General features: G+C 41.9%; 1 protein-coding gene and 1 long non-coding RNA gene across 9 annotated transcripts in view; one reads left to right on the forward strand and one right to left on the reverse strand.

Moving 5' to 3' along the window:
- Positions 1 to 23,876, reverse strand: part of LOC135101757 (nascent polypeptide-associated complex subunit alpha, muscle-specific form-like) — a 190,186-nt gene that overhangs the window by 11,802 nt on the left and 154,508 nt on the right. For 3 of the 8 annotated variants that reach the window (XM_064006039.1, XM_064006042.1, XM_064006041.1), the window contains exons 6-14: positions 11,041 to 11,176; positions 6,062 to 6,166; positions 4,364 to 4,588; positions 3,719 to 3,861; positions 2,790 to 2,989; positions 2,232 to 2,357; positions 1,339 to 1,416; positions 1,049 to 1,186; positions 189 to 266 (exon numbers count right to left, since the gene is read on the reverse strand). In XM_064006039.1, coding sequence (XP_063862109.1) covers positions 189 to 266; positions 1,049 to 1,186; positions 1,339 to 1,416; positions 2,232 to 2,357; positions 2,790 to 2,989; positions 3,719 to 3,861; positions 4,364 to 4,588; positions 6,062 to 6,166; positions 11,041 to 11,176 — 1,229 coding nt within the window. The remainder of the gene's footprint in view (positions 1 to 188; positions 267 to 1,048; positions 1,187 to 1,338; positions 1,417 to 2,231; positions 2,358 to 2,789; positions 2,990 to 3,718; positions 3,862 to 4,363; positions 4,589 to 6,061; positions 6,167 to 11,040; positions 11,177 to 23,876) is intronic. The other 5 variants (XM_064006047.1, XM_064006046.1, XM_064006043.1 and 2 more) reach the window with 4 other exon arrangements.
- Positions 5,152 to 23,876, forward strand: part of LOC135101760 (uncharacterized) — a 62,547-nt gene continuing 43,822 nt past the window's right edge. The window contains exons 1-2 of the long non-coding RNA XR_010269376.1: positions 5,152 to 5,408; positions 13,278 to 13,342. This is a non-coding gene — a long non-coding RNA (uncharacterized LOC135101760). The remainder of the gene's footprint in view (positions 5,409 to 13,277; positions 13,343 to 23,876) is intronic.

The following is a 23,876-nucleotide window of genomic DNA, read 5'->3' on the forward strand; positions in this document are numbered from 1 at the left end:
ATTAAATCAAACCACTTGATTTAGCAAGTGAAGTTCTATATACATTTACCATTTTTTTATTTACTGATCTTGCATTTTGTTACATTTAATGAGGTTTTACCATATATGACAAAATTATAATGAAAAAATTAAATAACTAAAAGAGTAAATAAATGAATAAACACAAGAAAATCCAAAGAAAAGGTTACATCTGAGTGAGCTGAGGTGTGGCTCTTTCTGGAGGTGGAGTTGGGAACCTGGAGCTTCACGGACGGCTTGCTGGGGGGCTAGCAACACAGAGCAGGGTCAGCGACAGTGTGCGCCAGACATTCATACACCTAGCTAGGACACTCTATGCAAACCTAAGTGCTGCTGCTCTAGGTGCAAGGAGTTGTATTCAGCAATTATTTTATTGCCATTTCTGTTTATAATGGGAAGTGTATTCATTTTCTCCAGCTCATTAGCAAGTGCATTCATATTTCCCAGTTCATTAGCAAAGTTAAGAATCTGAATAGGATTACACTCAAATGATTTTGATTAAGAGTAATAACAAAAAAATCTACCATAGATTAAGACGGTATGCACTTACTTCAACTTTCATTATTTTCTCAAGGTTTAGATCTGTGTGTGTGCAGCTATGAGTTTTCCAATTGATGATCTTTTAATATTTCATAAAACATAATAGTCATCTTATTGTGTTTAACTTTGTTATTGCTTTGTTTATGATTTTCTTCTGTAATTTTGGGACTTTTTTCCTTGCAACTAGAGCCAAGTTCAAACGAGAAATAATTTTGATGTATGATATATTTTTGTTAAAACCTTTCATAATAAAGTGCATGAAAAAAGAAAAAAATACTACAAACTACTACAAACAAAATAATGCAAACAAAATTGTTACTGATGTGTTAATTTAATATTTTTAACTTTCTATTTATTGCTTTGCTATCACACATTTTAGATTAAAACCATTTATTTTTATTTACTGAAAATGACATATGACTGGGTGAAATATGTTATCAAAGTCAGTCAAGTCAGTCAAAACACAGAAAAAACAGAAAATGACAAGTACATTTTTACAACAGAAAGAGGGGGAGTGGCAGCCCCTTGTCCCATACAAGTCACACACACGAGGACAATGGAAGATCCGGCGTGGTGTCTTATAGAGTGTGATCCTTTCTAAGAACTGCTCCACAGTGTGGCAATGTATCTGCATAACACCACATGAAACATGTGAAAACTTTAATACGTAACCAAAAGAATACCTGCATCATTAGAACTAATTATTTTATATCAAAATCATCAGATAAGAAAATTTCAGTAATTTTTTTTCATTTCTAAAAAATGTAAATGAAATTTTACATTATGTTTACAAGGAGACAGTGCTGAGCTGGGTGATCTGTTCCTGTGAACTAAAGTCTTGTTGAAGGATTTACTGTGCTGGGATGAAAAACAAAAAAAGTTTGATTACATATAAATTAATAGATAACAAAAAGCAGGAAGATATATGAAATTTTAGAAAGCACATACAAAGAACATAGAAAAGATACTTGTACTACAGTACATTACATTCAAGCAGACCATATACAATACACAATTTATAATTTAGACAGAAGCATGCTGATTGAAACTGCAAGGGAACCAAATTGTGAGTGAGCATAGTGTGTGGCCCCCTTGACACAGACATCAGACACATGCACTACAGGAAACACTACAGAACCAACCAGTTTGAACCTCAGTGATACAAGTTGATCTGGTGCCAGATTTTGCCATTTTTTGTGATTTTTCAAATATTTTTTCTTTTTTTTTTGTTAGTATTAGAATAATCATATTTTTGTCATTAAATAATTTCAGATAATTTAATATTAGTGCTAACACATGTAACTCTTGTCATTCTTTTCATTTTATATAATTAATTAGAGTACCATTTAGTAAGTTATTTCTCAATCTTGTTAGTAATGTGTGTAAGGCTCAAGGTACACACACACTCGTATCTTATTATGCACAGATCATGTAAGTGTGTGAATAAGATAATCAATATGTCAGACTAGACACAGCAAGACATAAGTGCATTCTGAAGAACATGTCCTTTATGCTCAGACTTGGAGAATTCCTGTTGCATATGTATATTTCTAATATATAACAAGTATGGTGAAAGGAATACTGTAGCAATGTACTGAAGGTGTTGGGTTTGCATTCATTCCACTGATGGTCAGGTTATGGTCTGTGTACTTACCCTGCCCTGGTTCACTTACCCTCACATAGACGTTTTTGCCACAGATCTCATACTTGCCGTCGGCTACCCTCTTGATGTGAGCCTTCTGGCAGTCTTCATCCTTGCAGCCACAGTAATCTTGAGTCTGGTTAGCAATATCTAGAACCTGTATATAAAAAGACAAAAGATATTAGCATAAAGTGAACTGATCTGTTTGAGAAGTATTCACTGAAAGATTGCTTATATATTTAATGCTATTTAATTACTATGAACACTGTTTAGATGTAGACTACAAGCGATTAATGTAAAGTTGTGAGGGAGCAATGGGAGTAATAGCATAGTATGGAGCTGAAACATGGAATATATGGGAACAAGAGAGAAGTAGAGGTTCATTATAATGGTCTGAATGTAGATTAAAGTTAACAGTTTGTGAACTTAATAGATTTACATGTGTGACTGCCAGAGCACTGGATGATTATTTTTACTAGTGTGAATTGAACCACACAAAGCAGTACAAGGGTTCTGAAGATGGTACTAAGCATATTCAGTAAAGAAATGTAAAGAAATAGATTCTTTCACCTCAAGTCAACATGCTCACCTTGTTATCAAGATCAGTTCTCTGGGCTTGAGTAACACTATCTGATTGGACGGTGTTGTAGCACTCCTGTAGACGACTGCAGATGGAGGGGGAGCGTGATGGGGGTTTGGAGGAGGGTCGTGATGTAGGGCGGGAGGAAGGCAGGGGCCGTGGAGGGGCAGGAGCCGGTGTGCGCTGCAGGGATGAGATGTATCGTCGACCTGTGGGGAAGTTGTTGATGTGTATGGATTCTTTGAATGGAACTATATAACTGTGTAATATTTGGAAGTAATGCTGTAATGTGTTGTGCCATGAAGCACAGAGAAATTGATCTAAAGAGTTAAGCTGAGAGGGAGTGACTGAGGAACCCCTTGACAAGACACTCAATGTACTTGTCACCTTAACAATCTGAGCATAATGATCAATATAGTCTGAGTACAGTTTGGTCAACAAAGACTGCCACCACTACAACTTATAAGATTTTACTCTGTTATTCAGGAAATGTCTAGATTTTTCAGGTACTGCATGAATATTCTTATGCTAGCATTTGTGCAACAAGGGTATTCATGATAAAAAAGAAAAAAAGTTTTTATAATCACATTCACTTGCAGAAAAAGAAAAACTGAAGTTGGTTTGTTGTTACATATTAGATGGAACTCTATGAAGTCTAGTCATTCCTGAAAGTTTTATTATAATAATTAATGACAAGTGGGAAGTTTTCTAAGGTACTGAATACTTCCACTTCTCTCTTCTCTTTCACACATTCTTGAAACATGGAAATTCACAAAGTTTTTAGGTTTCAGTTACTATTATAAGTATATATCACATTTAGTAAAACTTGCTGATGCAGTTTGAAGGCTCATTATACGTGCACTGAATACTGTATTTCTCAATAATCTTTGGTTGTCAATCTGCAGCCTGCAACATACAAAACAGATGAGGGTTCTCACAATGCGTGGGTGTGGTGGGGGTGGTGTTGGGGGTGGAGCGACCCGAGGAACGAGGGGTTCTTGCCGACGGGAGGCGAGGCTTGGCAGAGTGTGTGGGGGTCGTCACTGGGGTGGTGGGGGTGGTCTTGGCACCTGACCACCCTCTGCAATAACAAAAAATATTAGTGTATCATCATCAGCCTCTACACTTCCACTGGAGGACAACAGCATCTCCCAATCTTCTGCGTTCATCCTCTCCCTGCTGCCCTTCTTTGGCAAGCCAAATTAATAACATTTATCTCATCCTTCCATTACTGATCACTAGATATTGTGTTTATATATATGTATATACTTTCTATTAATTTTAATTTCATGTGTGTACCTTAGCTTTCAAGGGCCACAATAGTGGGCAATCATTTTGTAACTGAAAATAAATAAAAAATAAAATAAAATAAAATAAATAAATAAATAAATAAATAAATAAATGAATAAATAAATAAATAAATAAATAAATAAATAAATAAATAAATAAATAAATAAAAAAACTCCTTAATTATTTTTGTCATGACTAATTTTCTATCTTATTACTAATTTACTTTACTCATTATGAAGGACAAAACTTAGAATGTCCATGGGTGTGTAATATCACAAGGGTGCCTGTCTGACCTTGACTTGCAGGGTATGCTGGTGGGGCGCCGCGCCAAGTTGGAAACTGCTCTCCTGATGGAGGCAGGTTTGGGGGGCGGCGTGGGCTTGGCTGGACGAGGGATGCTGGACCTTGGGGTGTGAGAGGATGAGCCGGACGGCGGGGCGTCAGTCTGGGTGTGTGTGGAGGTGTTGGGCAGCACGAGGCGCGGCACGAGGGGCAGGTGACCTGGGGCTGACAGCGGCCTGGTGGGCAGAGGATCAAGTATGCTCAAAGATGTATCTATCTTTCTATTTATGCCTGATGGACGTGCCCCCACTCCTGTTTGTGATGCATGCTATTAGTTAAGTGATGGATAAGCTCCCTCCCCGTCCTGACTCATGTTATTAGTTGTCGTTTGCTGGATAATGGATGTGATTGGTTGCTGCAACGTGGAAGGGACGTGGCTCGTTGATCAACAGGTTTATGATAGAAAAAAAAAATGCTTTCCATGACAGTATTAAAGTTTTACTTCGAGGTATAGAGAGAAAAAAAAAAAAAACGGAAAGAAAAAAAACTAATCGCTTCTTGAGGGACCTCTTGTACACTAATCTCAAAATATTTCGGTCTTTGATGCTGTAGCTTTGGTGAAGCTGGATATACACTTGAGTACAGGCTTTCATTCTAGACTCTCTAGTCCTGGAAATTTATGTTTTCAAGTCAGGGAATAATTTCAAAGATCATACACTTAAGCCGACCCTACACGATCAATATTATTGCACAATATTCCGTACTGCACATTATTGAGAATGAAGGGGCGGTATTGAAGAATGACACAATATATTGAAGACATCAAAAAGAGTTTGATATTTCATTGCACAATAAAAATGAGTCAATATATTGCGCAATAATATTGATCGTGTAGGGTCCACTTTACTCAAGTCTGCGCATGTAACTCGTGACGTCACGCGCCGACCTGCCAGTGCCCAATTTATTAAAAAGTAAGGTCTAAAAGTAAACAGTTGCGCTTGTGACGGGCGAGGTGGTGGGTGTGTAGCGGCGGGATTGCTACAAACTCGAATGATGGTGAGTGTTGAAGTCACAGTAGCATTGGTGATGGTGGTGGAGATGCATTATAGTAACAATGGAAATAAATTTGAATAACAGGAGTGGTGGTGGGAATTAAACACTAGAATGGTAGCCTAGTTCACTAGGCTACCACTGTAGCTATTATCTCATGTATCCCGTGCTCCTGGTTTGTGTACTGTGTATATGTACTGTACCTTATTTTAAGTAATCCTGTCTCCTCTGCTTGCCAACACGTTTTTGTAAAGATCTTAATTTGATTTTGCAATAGAAAATTTCGAGTATCAGTCAAATAGGGGACTTTCCAAACTGTCACTACGCGGCGCCACTGTACTGAGCGGTTGACCTGAAAAGCTTCTTCTTTCACCATATTCGTGCATAGAAGTCCTCCATTCATTATTGCGTCTTACTGATTTAAGCGTTCTTGTAAGATTCTTAGATTCATAAGTTTGTAGTTAATGACACCTATCTTTTTTTCTTTCCATATGGGAATATAGTGAGATGAACAACTTGAGGGTGGCCATAATTAACAATATAGCTTAAAGTGGTACTGTATCGCCATTAACTATAACAGTACCCTTAGATTAGAGAGAAAATCATGCACTTTTTACGAGGAGGAAGTGAGTTAGTGAGGGAGAAAGAACACCACCTACCTGGGCAACTTGGTGTGGTCGGCGGCGGGGGGGCTGGGCGCGGCGGGGTGCAGCGTCAGGGTGGAGCCTCGCGGGGAGGAGGTGTTTGAGTACCCGCTGTCAGACCTGCCGGCAGTGATGGTGGTGGGCTCTAGACTAACACCACTAAGGACACTACCGCACCACGCCATCACCACCACGACACTCACCACCCATCTCCACCACCACCAAAGTCACGTACCCGCACCAACATGGAAACTTGAGCATAAGGAAGCTTAGATTCTGGATGACAAATAAACGCTGCCATCTCTTACTTGATGATAGGTTAACATCCACTTTTCTTACAGAGTTTGTTCTTCCTTAAGCTCTAGTTTCCTTGCTCACCACCATCACCACTACCAGCATCACCACCATGACACTTGCACCCACCTCCTTCGCCACCCTCACCACCAAAACCACCCTCATCACCACAGCTCTTGCACCTCCACCACCACCTCCACACATCACCATTCCCCACCACCATCACCACAACACGCACATTCACTCCCATTCTCTCAATCTGTTCTTGCAAGCACAACCACAAGCACCACCATTGCCACGTTATGCCACCTCACTATGGCGTGACGCAACTACGATCTAGCACGTGCAGACTTTCTCTCTCTCTCTCTCTCTCTCTCTCTCTCTCTCTCTCTCTCTCTCTCTCTCTCTCTCTCTCTCTCTCTCTCTCTCTCTCTCTCTCTCTCTCTCTCTCTCTCTCACACGAACTAGGTTAATGCTCCACTGAGTTCTAGCCATCCTCTATGCATGTTGAACAGAGGTTATTTCCCTCCCATTTGGCAGCTGAAGGACTGTCTGTCTGTCTCTCTGGCTGCCACAACATTTTAGACTTATGTAAATGCCTTGGCTCCTTTCTGAAAAGTTGATGTACCATAACTGTCACTCCTTTGAAGAAAAATGATACGTAACGTGGATGGCAATACATCGTTTTAACTTGTGCGCGTATGGAAGATGAAAAAAGAGGGGGGGAGGCGAGGAGGGTATGGTGGTATTGATTGATTGATTTCCATTTTGGCGTCGCATCAACGTGACCATTTGGGAGGAAAAAGGGGGAAGTCTAGACAGTTTCTTTGACAATACTGAACGATATCACCACGTAAGTTTCTCAAAATTAAACATCAGTGTTTAGGATGCCTAGGTTACATTCCCTTCCGCCGTTATTCCTGTCTCTTCTCTATACTTTCTTGATCTCTTGTCTTAAGGATAAATCAAGCTTGCCATTAACCGCATCAACATCACAAAGTCAAATACCAGTGTTCAGAATGCCTTGGTTACATTTCCTTCCGTCCTCTACTCCTGTTTCTCATGACCTCTTCTTCAATTCCCGCATCCTTTAGCTTGGTATCTCTCTTATGGATGAATGAAGCTCCCCACCAACCACCTAACACCACAGGCAGTAATAAGCAATTTGAACCTCCAATAATACTCGTGGAGGAAACAGTATGGTGTCGTGACGCAAATACTTAAGCCCATTACCTGAAGTAGGTGACCTAAAACCATGATTTCCTCGGATAAGATCTTCGAGTCGAATCCGAGACGTTTTTTGTTGTCATTAGATTACGTAAGTACTTATTAATGCCACTAAGAGTATCATAATATGGCTGTGTTGATCCTTGGCGTTAGGTAAACCAGGTTCTCCACTCTTTATCCTTTTGTGTTCCTCGGAGTGTGATAATGAGTTGTGGGGTGTTTATTTATTCCACTAGGAGTATCATAGCGAGGTTATGGTGATGTCTGTTGTTTGGTAAGCAAGGCTCTCCACTCTCCTTTTGTGTTCCTCGGAGTGTGATGAGCAGTATCATTGTAAGGTTGTGTCGATCTTTGGTGTTCAGTAAGCAAGATTCTGGACGTTATTATTATTATTATCATTATTATTATTGTTATTATTATTATTATTATTATTATTATTATTATTATTATTATTATTATTACTATTATTAATTCATCAATTTAATTTTTTTGTGTTTTATCTATTCCAGTGAGAGCATCATGATAAGGTTACGTAGATTTTTTTGTTATGTAAGCAAGATTATCATTGTATTATTATTATTATTATTTGCTTGTTATCTTTTCCGCTAAGAGCATCATAACAGTGTTGCATTGATATTCGTTGTTAAGAAAGCACTTCATTGTCATTATGTGTGTGTGGGTCCAAGGGTCTGGGCGTTACTTTCTCACGTTAAGATGCGCACAAGGGGGCTGAGAATGATCCGTGAGTAGCGTGAGTGTGTAATTGTGCTCTCGTCTCCCCTCTGGCTGTCCTACTTAGTGGCGGGGCTGCGCGTGTCTCGACCCCCGCCCAGCGTCTTAACCGCAAACCCTGACATCGTGAAAGGCACCTTGGCACTAATGCTCTCCCAATTCACGCTCCTCCCCTCAGACTGTCAAACTGTCACCTCATCTCCACCACCCTGTCTATCCTACCTATGCTTATTCCTTCCTCTACTTCTCCTCACTCCTATCTATGCTCGTTTCTTCCTTTATTTCTCCTCCTCCTCCCCCTCCTCATCCTCTTCCTCTTCCTCTCTGTCTTAATTTTTTCCCTTCTCGGACTGTCATCCAACCTCCTCCACATTGTCACTTCTTCCCCTACCCACTCCTCCACTTCTTTGTTGATGCTCCTTCTCTAGATTTCACCTCCACTTTGTCACTTCCTCTTTTCTTTCTACCTGCTTGATACCACTCTCCTTTTCGACCTCCCATTCTCTCGCTCCTTCCTACTCCTTCCTTCTCCTCCTCCTCTTCCAGCTTGTCGCTCCTCTTTCCTCTCTACTTCTTAGTCCTCCACTGTTCACTCCATTTCCAAGGCTGTTACTCCTTTCATTTCCACTTCCCAGTCCCTCACATCTCCTTACTCCGTCTTCTGTTCTTCTTTTCCTTCTCTTCCAGTTTGTCAACCCTCCTTACTCTACTTCTTCTTAGTCCTTCACTCTCATCTCCGCCTCCTAGTACCTCTATCCTATCCACTTCGCCTGCCAGCCATCTTCCTCTTCCTTGTCACTCCTATTTCTCCACCTTGCAGTTTCTTTGTTTACTCCGTCTACCATCACTCCACCTCTCCCACCCTGTTACTCCTCTCTTCCCCACCTTTTGCTCTCGCTTCCCCCACCTCCAGCTCCCAACCTTCCTTAAACCCCTTCCCTTTAACTACATCCACTACATCCATCCCACCACGCCTCTCTACTTCACCACCAGTCTCACATCTCTGCATCACTTTGCGTAGAGGCGTGACGTCGTTAAAATCTTGATTAATTTACGTAGATTATATCAAGATGCTACACAAGTAAGTCATGTTGGAATGTGGGTGGGTGGGTGAGTTTAAGCTCAAGTCTTCGCTCGTACGTGGAGTTAGTTATGTAGTTAGTTGTGAATAATTTAAGTTAACGAGTTTAACTTCAGTTCCTTCCTTCCTTCCTTCCTTCCTTCCTCGAGAAGAAACATGGTGATTCTGAGTTTGGTTTGGTAATTGTTATTGCTTGAACATTGTTGTTGTTGTTGTTGTTGTTGTTGTTGTTTTTGGTTATTATTATTATTATAGTACAGACTGGTCACAGAAAAAAAAGAAATAATGATCAGTGGGAAAAGGGAAAGCGGGGCAAGGATTGAGAAGCTTTTTTTTTTAATATATTTTTCTTGACTTTTGTCAGATAAGAGTCCTTAGCTTCATAGCGGAACTAGTCAGGAGAAGATCAAGTCTCGAATGATCATTATGGTACTTTACTTTCGTATATAGTGAAAAGGACAACTTGGATCACAAGGCGTTGAGACGAGGAGTAACAAACTGACACGGATCAATTGTTTATCCCCAACAGTAAGGGAATTTAACGTTTTGTCATGCACCGTAGGTACCGATAAACACTAGCGAGGGTATTACGAGCTGAACGTGAATTAGTATTGTTGCGTTACTAAGAAAACTGATGAAAACATATGGATATAACCAGTCATTCGCTTACCTCAGGAAGTATATGGCTGACAAAACACACACACACACACACACACACACACACACACACACACACACACACACACACACACACACACACACACACACACACACACACACACACACTTCACCACTCGAGTGTGTCACCCACCAAGTCTCCTTAAGAACTGAGAGTGGCTCGGGTAGTAAAGTTGCGGGAGACGCCTTGTGCAACCTAGAAGTGGAGGAGGAGGAGGAGGAGGCTAGTGGGGATAGGTAGATATCTCCTGACGAGGCATAGACGCATGACTTGTAAGGTGACTGAACGTGTGTGTGTGTGTGTGTGTGTGTGTGTGTGTGTGTGTGTGTTGTGTGGGGTGACCAGCCTTGTATCAAATTCCCTTTTTTTTTTTTTTTATTGGTTACTGGTCTTTTTCCTTTTCATCCTCTTTATTGTTATAGTTTCTGATCTTTCTTTATTTGTTTATTTATTCTCTTTAGTGTAGGTCACTATTGTTTCCTTCCTTCATTTACTGTTTCCTCTCTTTTCTGGCCGTGGCTCTCTTTCCCTTCCTGTCCCTCACGTCACAGCCACTACACTTCCTTCCTTCAGCTTTCCTCTCTCATAGAAATCCTCCTCCTCTTCCTCCTCCTCCTGCTCTTCCTTCTCTTCTTCCTCCTCACACGTCCCCTCCCTTCCCTCTGTCACGCGCATCATCCCTCTCCTTTATCCTCGTCTTCCTCCACTCTTCCCCTTCCCTCGCTTCTCTCTCACACTCACGCACTCTTTCACTCCTCTCACTTCTGCTCTGCTGCTCTTACCACGTACTTCCACACACACACACACACACACACACACACACACACACACACACACACACACACACACACACACACACACACACACACACACACACACACACACACACATATTGCTTCCCTGTAGCGTCTCATCTGGCACCTCACTCTCTCACTCGCCCACTCATCCCTCGCCTCCCACGCCCCGCCTCTCGTCACGTACCTGCCAGACCACTCCTCGCCGTCCATCTCCCGCTCCAGCTTGATGATTCCAGGAGGCTCCAGGCCCCACCATCCTTGCGCCAGGCGGCCCACCTCCAGCAGGCACAGCACCACGCCGCGCTCCCCACTGTGGCATACTGGAATGGAGAGAGAGGGTGTTACTGTGGTGCATATTGTAAAGAGAGACAGAGGGTGGTGCAGCGTGTTGTAGATGAGTTGGTTTGTGGTGAATTGCATAGTGTGTTGTAGTAGATTTAGCTTAGGCATGAAGGTAAAGGTGTATAGTGTGCTGTAGTGGGATTAGCTTTGACTTAAAGGTGAATAGTGTGTAGTGATGGCGTACTGTGATGCACTAGAAAGGATGATTGTTCAGTTCGTGGCCTGAAATGCAAGAAAATTATCCTCATAGTTTTATTTTAATCTACTTATACAGTTGAACTCTTTCATTCGAATATTCTTATGCAGTTAAACTATGAATTATTATATGTTCGAAATCCGTTTTTTTTTTTTTTTTTTCAAGAATGGAGGAAGTTGTTACATGCATGAATATATTATGTTAGGCTGTCTCGTGATATTCTTATAAAAGATATGTGTTTGTAGGTGTTTGAATGTTTCACATTCAGATTGTGCATTTCATGAACTGTGATGAGTGAAGTAACGTTCGACAGTTAGTGGCGGCATTTGTCATGTTTATTGCCACACGCAGCACGGCGCTCACTCGTCCACGGGGAATGGGAATTGGGGTTGCTCCTCCCATGCCTTGAACTGTTTTCACGCGTGTGTCATGTAAGTGTTTTGCTCCCACTCATTCCCACACAAAGTCTCTGTCCTTATCTCTTTCTTTACTACAGTATTAGTTTCATTACGTTCTAGATGTCGTAAGAGCATATTATCAAAATCAGGATGGTATTTTTTGTGATATTTTACTTACGCATTTAGTTATTGGCGGGAGTAACTATGGTTACTCCCATCATGATTTTTTTTTTATTGATTATGAGTGACGGGAGATGATTTCAGGAAGCCTCGAAATGTCTTAAGTATTGAATAGGTCAAGAGATGTCGAATTCAAGACAGTATTTTTAGTAATGTATTGGTTACACATCATTTACGTTCATCACTCATGATTATGCCTTATTTTGACGAACAAGAAGTAATTTCATAAAGTTTGGATGTTATCTGTAGTAGTGAATGAGTTAATGGGGAGAAGAGCATCCTACAACTATTTCCATACGCTGGTCATACGTTCTCTGTCATCCGCACCCTCTTACCCTTCCTTCATCCCACCTGCCCTCGTGTAACAGATGAAACAGGTGAATCAAAGGCAACCAGAAAGTTTCCTCGTAAGGGTCAACATAAAAGTACAAGAGTGTCACTGGTTTGGACTCGTGTGTCGCCCTCGGGAGTTCTGGGTGAGGGGAAGAGGAAGAGAAAAAAACGTTTAGCTATTTCGGTCCCTGCTTTTGTTGATTTCCAGTTTTTTCTTTAACTTTGTATTGGTTTTGGACGAAGTTAAACCTCCTGCAATTACAAGTTTTGCTCGCTGGTTTTTTGTTGTTTATCGTTTTTGTTTCGACCGCGGTAGTAATAGTTGTGTGTGTGTGTGTGTGTGTGTGTGTGTGTGTGTGGGGGGGGGGTTGTTGCCTGCTGGCTTATTTTCTGCTTGGCTTATTGTCTGGCTGGTTTCCGTGATGTTTTTCGGATGGGAGGTCCTACACACACACACACACACACACACACACACACACACACACACACACACACACACACACACACACACACACACACACACACACACACACACACACACACACACACAAAAAGTCGGCGCCAGGAGATTCATTCAACAATGACTCGACATATTTCTTTATGTGGTCATCTTTTCCTCCTCAACCATTCATCCGTGCTGGTGTTTGCTTCCTCCTGGTGAAGCGCATCATTGGACCCTGGTGTGTGTGTGTGTGTGTGTGTGTGTGTGTGTGTGTGTGTGTGTGTGTGTGTGTGTGTGTGTGTGTGTGAACTTTTGGCTTATAAATATCTAAATTTTTTCAGTGTTCCTTACTGTAACGTGATATCTGTGGAACTTTTTCTCTGTCTTTTCTTTCTTTCTTTCTTTCTTTCTCTCCTGCACTGACTCCATGCATAAACTAAAACTTCAAGCTCTTACAAGGCCCCGCTCTCGTGTAACAACCGCCCTAATAAAATAGAAAAGTAACAACTATTTCTATTATTTCCCGTCAGGTTCTGAGCTACACATCAAGTGCCCACTTTGGGAAGAGGAAGAAGAAGAAGAAGAGATAAAAAAGGTAAGAGATTATTTAACTTATTTTCTCATTGTTTCGTATTCTTAAACGTTTCGGTCTTTTGTTTTGCTTTTTATATCTATGGAGATCGTTAAAGGGAGAAATGAATTAATAAATAAGGTAAAATGAAATGAAATAATAGAAAAAATCTCGCTGGAATGTTGTTCCAAAAAAGAAAATAGTAATGGGAGAATTTAGAGACAAGCCAATTTATTTTGCTTTAACAGGCTGCAATAGATGTTACTGAGGGTTTTCAAGAGTGCTTTGGTGATAGTTCAGTAAGGATTCTGTATCATAAATAGGAAAAAAATATTCACGAGAACTCGACATATCGTCTTCGTGGCCTTTTAAACTTGTGCTGAGAGGTCAAAGTGTTTAAGAGTACAGTGTTTAAGAATATATTGCAAGTCAGAAATGTACGAAGCTAAAGATTCTTAACTGTTTGTTAGAGATCAGCCATAAAACTTCATAAAATCATCTAATCCTAACGTAACAAAGAATATAACAACGCTACCGGACTAAAGGAATGAATCTTAATGGGATTTAATGGAGAGAAAATACTGTAAGAAGCAGAAGCACTTTACTTTCCCTCACATTTCTGCCACCAACATCGTCAATCCACAGCTACACCATTCCCCATCTCCTTCCCCATAGTACCTCCTCTCCATCATCGCATCCCTTCCATAGCATCTACCCCCTTTCAATCTACACCATTCACTATAACCTCCCTCGTACTTCTCTTTTTTCTATCATAACTTCCCTTTCACAACTTAACCTCCATTCCCGCGACTACCACCGTGCCACTGCCTCGCTATCTGCCGCCACCACCACTACCTAGCAGGGTATACAGTGACATCTATTGGCCCGTAGTTCCTCATTGTTAAGGCCGCTGCTGTCCCTTCATTGCTCGCTGGTAGGGTGGTACTTGCTTGCCTTCTTCCGGTCATCCACGTGTTTGGGTTTCATCTCTGATTTTTGTTTTAAGCGTTGTTCTTTGCTTTGTGCTGGTGTAAGACTGTTATTGTAGTTATGAAAGTTACTATTTTTTTTTAAGAGAAGTTCTATTAATTGAAGTACACACACACACATTCTAGTTTATTTTGTTCATTCCTAACATCGCCACATTACTGTCTGTCAGTCAGCCAGCCAGCCTTCACAACTCTGATCCTTACCTCAGTGCACCGTGTCTGGCGAGCGGTGTGCAGTATTCTAACGAGGAAAGCCGCAGCTAGCCGAGTCAGGCTCCCCTCGCGGCTCGGGACGTCAACCCACCCGCGCGCCTCACCACCAACATTTATGGGATGCTGTTGACGGCCCCTACGATTGCGATGGTACGGAGCAACGAATCGTATTCTTAAAGATCCCCATCGTTTGGGTTCCCAATCTCGATCGTTACCATGGCAACCAGGACAACGCCGAGGCCCACAGCAGCCAGAGTTGGGAAAGCAGTGGTAGAGGAAGTGCATCATGGCCCCGCTGTAAAGGCAAACTTATCCACGTTTTTGTTGCCTCAAGTCAGATGAAGGCACACTGTCAGGAAGCTGTTTTCCTGCATCCTCTAGTTGCCCTAGCAGTCTTTATACTCCGAGGAACGCTGGTTATGCTGTGAGAATGCCTCTATTTTTTCCGATGATTTGTTGAGTCTCCCATAATATCGGAGGTAAGAATTTATGGAAGACAAGCGCATTTTGTGAAGGAAGTATGTAATATCAGTGCACATTCTTTGGGTATTAATCCTAAATATTTGTCAGGCTGTGAAAGTTTCTTAATATCAGAACACGGGCAGAAAATATAGCTTTCCTGGCGTGCATCCTGAGTATTTCTGTAACATGTAGGACTATATTCTGAAACACTTCTGCGCCGCGCCTCAACTCCTTTCAAAATGCTCTAGTTGAAGTGACGGGTTTTAAAGTGTTTTTACTGTTCTAATTGCATATTAACAAGATTTCTACATTATTAAAAGGAGAAACATTCTTGAGAACCCGGTTAATAATCTCTGTGACCCTTGAAAATAAAGCGTTTCACAATGTAGGGCGTATCTATAGTTCAGTGCCCAGACAGCGCGAATGGTGCATGGCTGCCACCTTACCAACACACCGAGGCGTCGAGAGTGGTGTGTGACTTGCTGGGTAATCGTATTATACTATTTGATCTTCGAGCTCCACGCGAGGGCAGAGCTGGCGATCCCGAGTCAGACACGTAAACCTTAAGACCGTGGTGAATTACGCAACACACACACACACACACACACACACACACACACACACACACACACACACACACACACACACACACACACACACACACACACACACACACACACGAAATGCCGTTAGTGACAATATATAATTACGTTGCGAAAACAAAATGGTTAATAGGGAGAGGAAGGGAGAGAGGAAGATGTGTGTGTGTGTGTGTGTGTGTGTGTGTTGCGCCTTCAATAACACCCGCGGCTTGAGGTCTGGATGTCTTTTTTAAGCTCCTTTCACGCGGCCCAACCACTCAAGTGCTCTTCTCCAAATTGTTTTTAGCGTAAAATTTAATGAGAAAGTGCAAGGGAGAGACTCAATTAAAATACTACTTCTACTACTACTACTACTACTACTACTACTACTACTACTACTACTACTACTACTACTACTACTACTACTACTACCACTACTACTACTACTACTACTACTACTAATAAAACTACTACTAGTACTACCACCACTACTACTACTACTACTACTACTACTACGTTTGATGTATTAGGAAACATATAACAAGGAAGTATACTAATCCAGTTTCAAGCTAGCGAGGAACACAGAAGTCCAAACACAAGAATACAGTAGTGCTCTTCGCTCCTCAGTTTCCCAGCAGCAAGCGTTTCCCAATTCTTCCATCTTTGTCCAGGCGGTCTGAAATGTTAGCGCCCCTCACAGCGTTACACAAGCATGAAAGGGAAGATTAAAGGTAGGTCGTGTGCTCCTTCCAGCGTGTAGTACCAAAGGGGAAAGGGATAACTTGATTCAATGGAATATATGATTATCCCAGCGCTCTTAACTCGGGTTGAGGGAGGTAGGGAGGGTCAGGAAAACCATAGAAGAGAGAGAGAGAGGGAGGAAGGAAATAGGAGGGAAAAAAAAAACATAGAAGAGAGAGAGAGAGAGAGAGGGAGAGATTGGAGACGCGGAAGGGGAAGAAAAGGTGCTGCTGAAAGAGTTAAAAAGAGAAGATATAAATATAGGCTAAAAGATAAGATAGGCTCAAGTAGGGAACGACTTATGTACTTAGAAGGGAGAAGGGAAGCATGAAAACTAACATAGAAGAAAGGGAGAGAACAGATGCGTAGAAAGGAGGACAGAAATACATACTAAAAGATAAGATAGACTGAGATAAAAAGAAAAAAAATAGAAGAGATAATGCAAAAGAATGCTAAGAGAGAAAGAAGAAGGGACTAACACGGAAGATAGGTAGGTAAATGAAGGCTTAAATGAAAGATACGAAGACCAGAAGACATAGGGGCGTAGAGGGAAGGGCTTAGAAGGGATAATGAAGATACAGAGACTAACGAGGAAGATAAGGAAGTGCAGTGAAGGGAAGAGGGTGCAAGTGAGAATGAAGGAAAGAAAACAGGAAGACGAGGCGTGATAGTTAGTTGATTGCTTGATTGACTAATTGAATGGTCAAAAACCAATGCAGCGACTGGGCCAGAGAGAGAGAGAGAGAGAGAGAGAGAGAGAGAGAGAGAGAGAGAGAGAGAGAGAGAGAGAGAGAGAGAGAGAGAGACTATTAAGTGGACGGACGAGGAGTGTATTCATAATCACGATGGAAATTAACACACACACATAAAAAAAAAAAAAAAACATACGCCCGCAGTAGCAATATCACTAATTTAAAAAGGAATGAAAGTGCCAAGCCGTATTTTTTTTACAAGATTAGAGAGTTGGCGCGTCATTTAATTAGGTACACGAATAACATGAATATACTAATGATGCTGCCTCGAATTATGAAGTGCAACTGTGTGTGTGTGTGTGTGTGTGTGTGTGTGTGTAATGAAGAAAGCAGGTGAAGGGAGTGAATTAGGGAGTATCACATTAAGGGTCAGAGCAAAGGAGCAATGGAGGGCCAGAATCTGAATGTAGGTCGAGAGGTCAGCATGGCAGGTCAATACTCAGACGGTGAAGCAATACTCGAGCGGCGTCCTCCTCTATACGGAACTGTGAAGTGGAGGAGGTGGAGGAATGGTGGCCCTGTAAGAGTGGAGGATTGGTAGCCCTGTGAGAGTGGAGGATTGGTAGCCCTGTGAGAGGGGAGGATTGGTAGCCCTGTGAGAGTGGAGGATTGGTAGCCCTGTGAGAATGGAGGGTTGGTAGCCCTGTGAGAGTGGGGATTGGTAGCCCTGTGAGAGTGGAGGATTGTTTTGTTTTTATCTATTTATTTATTCATTTGTTGATTTGTTTGTTTATTTATTAATTTCTCTGTTGGTCTATTTATTTATTTGTTTTTACGTGTTGATGAATCGAGGGTATGATTTGTCTTTTATTATTTACTGATTTCTTATTATTTTATTTTGTTTTAGTATTGTTTTTTTTTTACGTGACATATTCTCTTTTATTATTGTTTTGTTGTATTTTACCTTATTATTATCTTGCACGCGTCAAGGAGACCAATTTAGGTGAAAAATGGCTCAAAAAATGACCGCTTTTAATAATGTTCCCTAAAAGAAATACGAGAAGAAACAAGGAGAGAGAGAGAGAGAGAGAGAGAGAGAGAGAGAGAGAGAGAGAGAGAGAGAGAGAGAGAGAGAGAGAGATTCATCACCCTGCAGTGGTGGGCGGAGAAACATAATGGAAGGTTATACTGAATTACACCACGAATTAAACACTGATTCCACAGGCGGATTAGTTGCTGGGTGGAGAGGGAGCTGATAGGAATGAAAGAGATGCCATTAAGTAAGGATGCAATTATTAAACATTCATTAGTATCTGGACATAAAAAGACGTGGGTTTTAGGCAGAAATAGATATGGTAGTGAAATCTGTATGAATTATCGAATCTGGATTAGTTTATTTATTTGTTTATTAAGGTAGTTGTTATTGTTATTATTATTATTATTATTATTATTATTATTATTATTATTATTATTATTATTATTGTTGTTGTTGTTGTTGTTGTTGTTGTTGTTGTTATCATCATTCATTCCATTTACTTATTTACCTATTTCTGTTTGTTTTATATTTCCTTTATAATATTCTCGGACTAAAATGTTGGTAGGCAGTACTGCTACAACTCTTTCGAAGACTCAAGATACTCATTGTCTTACATTCATGAAGGCTTGGCTGGTCGACCCACCTCCCCCTCATCCCTCACCCCTCAGAGCTCCCGGTGCAGTCACGGTTGAAGATAAGACTGACAGGAAACATGTGGGTATTCTTCGTCCACTCGGCAATAACTTGGATGGCCAGGTTTCAGCGGGACTCGAGCTTAGGTTACGACTATGGATACAATTACTCCATGTTCTTAATGTGAATCTTCTTTTCCTTTCCCAAATTTAGGGGTTGGCGCCATGAACGAGTCTCCTCCAGTTGTTTCTGTCCCTTGCATCTTCCTCTGTGACTCCCATCCTTTACAGTTCTACCACAATTCCATCCCTCCGTCCCACTCTCTGTCTTTCCCTCGATCTTCTTCCCCCAACTACTTTTCTTCAGGCTCTTTCAATCGGCTCCTGGTCTTCTCTTCTTACTGCGTGACTAAACCATCTCATGTTTTATCTTAACCACTTCCGTAATGCATTCCACTCCTAGACTCGTACAGCAGTAAGTCCAAAGATAGATCAGTGATGTATTCAAAAAGATAAGCAGAGGGAACGTAAGACTAGATATGGAAAGCGTGAATAGATGAAAGTAAAAGTTTTATGAGAAGATTAGATAGCATTATGAATAAGGATGAGTGATATTAGTCGGAAAGGAGCTGCTGGCGTGTGTGTGTGTGTGTGTGTGTGTGTGTGTGTGTGTGTGTGTGTGTGTGTGTGTTTTCTCTGTCTCCAATGGCATGTGTCTCCTCCCTCTCATCTCCACCTCGTCTCTCTGTCTCTCCTTTCAGGCTTCAATCTCTCCTTCACTTCCCTTTTGTATCGTTCCCTTGCCTTTGTTCCTCCTCCTTCCCCTCCTTCCCTTCCCTCTCTCTCTCTCTCTTTCTCTCTCTCTCTCTCTCTCTCTCTCTCTCTCTCTCTCTCTCTCTCTCTCTCTCTCTCTCTCTCTCTCTCTCTCTCTCTCTCTCTCTCTCTCTCTCTCTCTCTCTCTCTCCGTCCCCTTCTTCCCTTTCTCATGTCTGACTTCATCCCTTTCTCTCTCCTTCTCCCCCATCTCTTTCTGTTTTCCTTTCCTTGTTTCGTTGTTTCTCTTCCTGACCCTCTCTCTCTCTCTCTCTCTCTCTCTCTCTCTCTCTCTCTCTCTCTCTCTCTCTCTCTCTCTCTCTCTCTCTCTCTCTCTCTCTCTAAAACCACACGTCAGTCTAGTGTTTTTCAAGTGAATTAATGCATCTGAAAATCATTAGAGAGAGAGAGAGAGAGAGAGAGAGGAGAGAGAGAGAGAGAGAGAGAGAGAGAGAGAGAGAGAGAGAGAGAGAGAGTATTAGTATTAGTATTAGTAGTAGTAGAAGTAGTAATCGTTAAATCCTTAAATTCCACATACATATAAGGAATAGTGCATGTAATATTGAAAGTGAGTTGTTACGTTCATCATGGCAGCTGTAAAATATGTACAAGGAGGAGGAGGAGGAGGAGGAGGAGGAGGAGGAGGAGGAGGAGGAGGAGGAGGAGAAGGAAGAGGAGGAGGAGGAGGAGGAGGGATACAAAGGAAGAACTATAAGAACAAACTTGTTGGCCCTTACAGTGATTTATTTATTTATTTATTTTTTTAATGATTAACTACAAAAAAATTAAAGTGATGTAGGATTGTATAGGAAGAGGAGGAGAAGGAGGAAAAAAAAAGAAGAGGAGCATATGGAAGAGGACGAGGAGAAGTAGAAGTAATAGATGATAAACAACCTGAAATAGTAGTAGTAGTAGTAGTAGTAGTAGTAGTAGTAATAAAAAAGAAAAAAATACTATTACATTAAAAATCACCTAACATTACCTCCACTTCTCCACTTCACCACCACGTTTCCTCCACACCTCCCTTCACTTCCTCCCCAACATTTACCTCCTCCTCCTCTTCCTACTCTCCATCCCTAACAAGCGTGAATGTAAAGGGATTTGTGGCGTGTACGAACTTTTTCCCTCCTCTCTCTGTGGCAACTATTAGCCCCACGCCGCCGCCGCCGCTGCAGGAGGAATTATGGAAGACTTGGCTGCCAGACGTGAGAGAGAGAGAGAGAGAGAGAGAGAGAGAGAGAGAGAGAGAGAGAGAGAGAGAGAGAGAGAGAGAGAGAGAGAGAGATTCCAGCGCGTGTCAATTATTCCTTTCGTGAGCCGCCGGCAAGAGGGAGAAGAATGGTGATGAAATATTCCTACCTTCTCAAAACCACTTTCCCCGCTTCATAACCCTCTCATGACACCCCCTTCCTACCCTCCCCCTCTTCCCTTACTCCCCAAAACCCCTCCCCAGCCTTCCTTCCCTTCCATCCCCTCGTGTTTACTCCCCTCCACCTCCCCACAACCGTCTCCGTTCTTATCAATCTTTTCTCTTGACACCCCTTCCCCCTCTTCCCTTATTCCCCCCAAAACCCCCTTCCTAACCTCCCTAACCTCCTTTCCATGTTCTCCTTGCTCCCTTCCCCTCTTTCCTTGCCTCCCCAAACTCTCCCTAGCCTCCCTTTACCTTCCAGACATCATCCCTCCTTCCCTCTCCCCTCTTACCCTACCCTCCTTTACTTCTCGAAATACATCCCCAGTTTTCTTTCCTTCCCATTCCCTCACGTTCATTCCTCTCTCTCTCTCTCTCTCTCTCTCCCTTCGACCGGCTCCTTTCTTACAGATCTTTCCTCTATCACTAAAATATGTATTTTTAATTTTTTTTTTATTATGCTCTAAGCTAAGCCTAGCCTAACATAATCTAACGTACGAGTATTCTAACTTATCCTAACGTAGACTAACTTAACTTAACCTAACTAATCTGACCTAACGTAACTTGATCTAACGTAGTCTAACCTAAGCTAATCTAACGTAGCCTATCCTAATCTAATTTAACCCGACGTAACCTAACCTAACCTAACCTAACCTAACCTAACCTAACCTAACCTATCCTAACCTAATCTGACGTAACCTAACTTCCCTCCTGTTCTCCAATACTTTCTTACCTTTATTTCTCTCTCTCTCTCTCTCTCTCTCTCTCTCTCTCTCTCTCTCTCTCTCTCTCTCTCTCTCTCTCTCTCTCTCTCTCTCTCTCTCTCTCTCTCTCTCTCTCTCTCTCTCTCTCTCTCTCTCTCTCTCTCTCTCTCATCCCATATACTCCCATGTACTTCTCGTAATACCTCCCCCAAGCCCCAGGACACCATTCCAGGCTAGTCCCATTCCCAGCAGTACCTATTCCAGTAGCCATTCCAGTACCTTTCTCTCGCCGCGTCACTTCCGGTACTCCACTTAAGACCCATTCCAGTCTCCTCTAGTCAAGCCCCCTTTAATTCCTCCAAGCATCACCTCACTCCCCCTTTCTCTCTCCCTCTCTCCCTCTCTCCCCATTTCCATGTAATTTCCAGCCCCGGGTGGTTCTCTGGTAGGGTATTTGCCTGGTGGTTCAGAGGTTGTGGGCTCGATATTGTATGATAGTTTTTGGTAAGAAGGGTAGTCTCTCTCTCTCTCTCTCTCTCTCTCTCTCTCTCTCTCTCTCTCTCTCTCTCTCTCTCTCTCTCTCTCTCTCTCTCTCTCTCTCTCTCTCTCTGTCGTAATTTTAGCATTTGCAATTCACCCTGTTGTTATCTTTCCTTTATTTCCCTTCCTTTTCCCTGCCTTCTTTTCTTACCAGCTGTTCTGTATCTATAAGTTTTCATATCTTCACCTCCTTTCTTTCTCTCTTCTACCTTCATGTGTATTTCCAAGTCTTAGCTTCTTTTTCTTTTCTTATGTTTTTCTTACTTCTCTCTCGTTGTTTTCTCTTTCCTCTCTCCATCTCTTTTATCTCGTATGTATTCATCTTATCTTTTTCCCCTTTCCTTTTTCTTCTTTTTATGTTACTTACCCACAACTTTGGTTCCTTCCCTTTTATCGCCCATTATTTTTCATTTTTTTTTATCTCTCACACTTTTTATCTCCTCATGCCTTACTTAGTTCTAAAAATTCACTTCATCTATTCTCCTTCCATCTTCCATCTTCCTATCTCTTTACAACTCAAAAAAACTACTACTCCATATTATCATCTACACTTTATTCATTTTTTTCTCCTCTCGCCACTTGTTTCCTCGTAAATTCCACCTTCCCTTATAACTGTAAAGATCCATTTCACCTTTACTCCACTTCTTCCCACTTTCCTGTCCTATTCCGATACCTCTCTCCTATTTCAATGCCAACTTTCACTCCTCCTCCATCTCACTTGCAGTTTAAAATATTACCTCCTTATCTCACATGTACTCCACTCTTCCACTTTCCTATCTATCCGCATCCAATCTCGTTTGCTTGCACTTTCAGCCTCTCTCTCTCTTACTCTCCCTCTCTCTCATCCATGCACCAAAACTCCTTGCAGCTTACCTCCCTGCCTCCGTCACCCCTCACTCACTCCCCTCACTCACTGATCTCCCTCCCTTCAGCCAACATGAATGCCAAAAGGTTATTCCATTATTTATGAGGAGAGGGACCGAGTATGAGGAGAAACGAAGGGAGCGGAGGGTGAAAGTGAGCGAGCAGAGCCGAGGAGAGAGGGAGAGAGATGAAGAGAGAGAAGAGTGAGGGATGAAGAGAGGAACTCCTGACGTGTTTTTGGGATTTGCAACGAGGCTTTTTGAGGGAGAGAGGGAGAAGTAGAGGGAAGAGTGATGAAGTGAAGGAGGAGAGAGTGGAGAAGAGATAAGGGAAGCAATCGGGGAGGAAATATTAAAGTAAGGATGGGAAAGAAAGGTAAAGGAAAAGGTTAGAGAGAGAGAGAGAGAGAGAGAGAGAGAGAGAGAGAGAGAGAGAGAGAGAGAGAGAGAGAGAGAGAGAGAGAGAGAGAGAGAGAGAGAGAGAGAGAGGAAGGAACATAAGGGGCGTCATCAAGTATACATGCGGTGGCTGCAGGTGTGTGACGCAAAGGAGCAGGCAGAGGCAACATCAAACATCATCTTTCTTTTAGCGAGGGTGTGTGTGTGTGTGTGTGTGTGTGTGTGTGTGTGTGTGTGTGTGTGTGTGTGTGTGTGTGTGTGTGTGTGTGTGTGTGTGTGTGTGTGTGTGTGTGTGTTGTGAATTTTGGGTTATTTTTGTGTTGATGTCTTTTTTTATGTCTGTCTTCAACGTTTTCTTCCTTCTTCTTCTTCTTCTTCTTCTTCTTCTTCTTCTTCTTCTTCTTCTTCTTCTTCTTCTTCTTCTTCTTCTTCTTCTTCTTCTTCTTCTTCTTCACTGCTTTGGTATCATTTTCTCTCCATTT

Source organism: Scylla paramamosain, chromosome 7 (genome assembly GCF_035594125.1).
Source record: "Scylla paramamosain isolate STU-SP2022 chromosome 7, ASM3559412v1, whole genome shotgun sequence".
In the NCBI taxonomy this organism is placed as follows: Eukaryota; Metazoa; Arthropoda; class Malacostraca; order Decapoda; family Portunidae; genus Scylla; species Scylla paramamosain.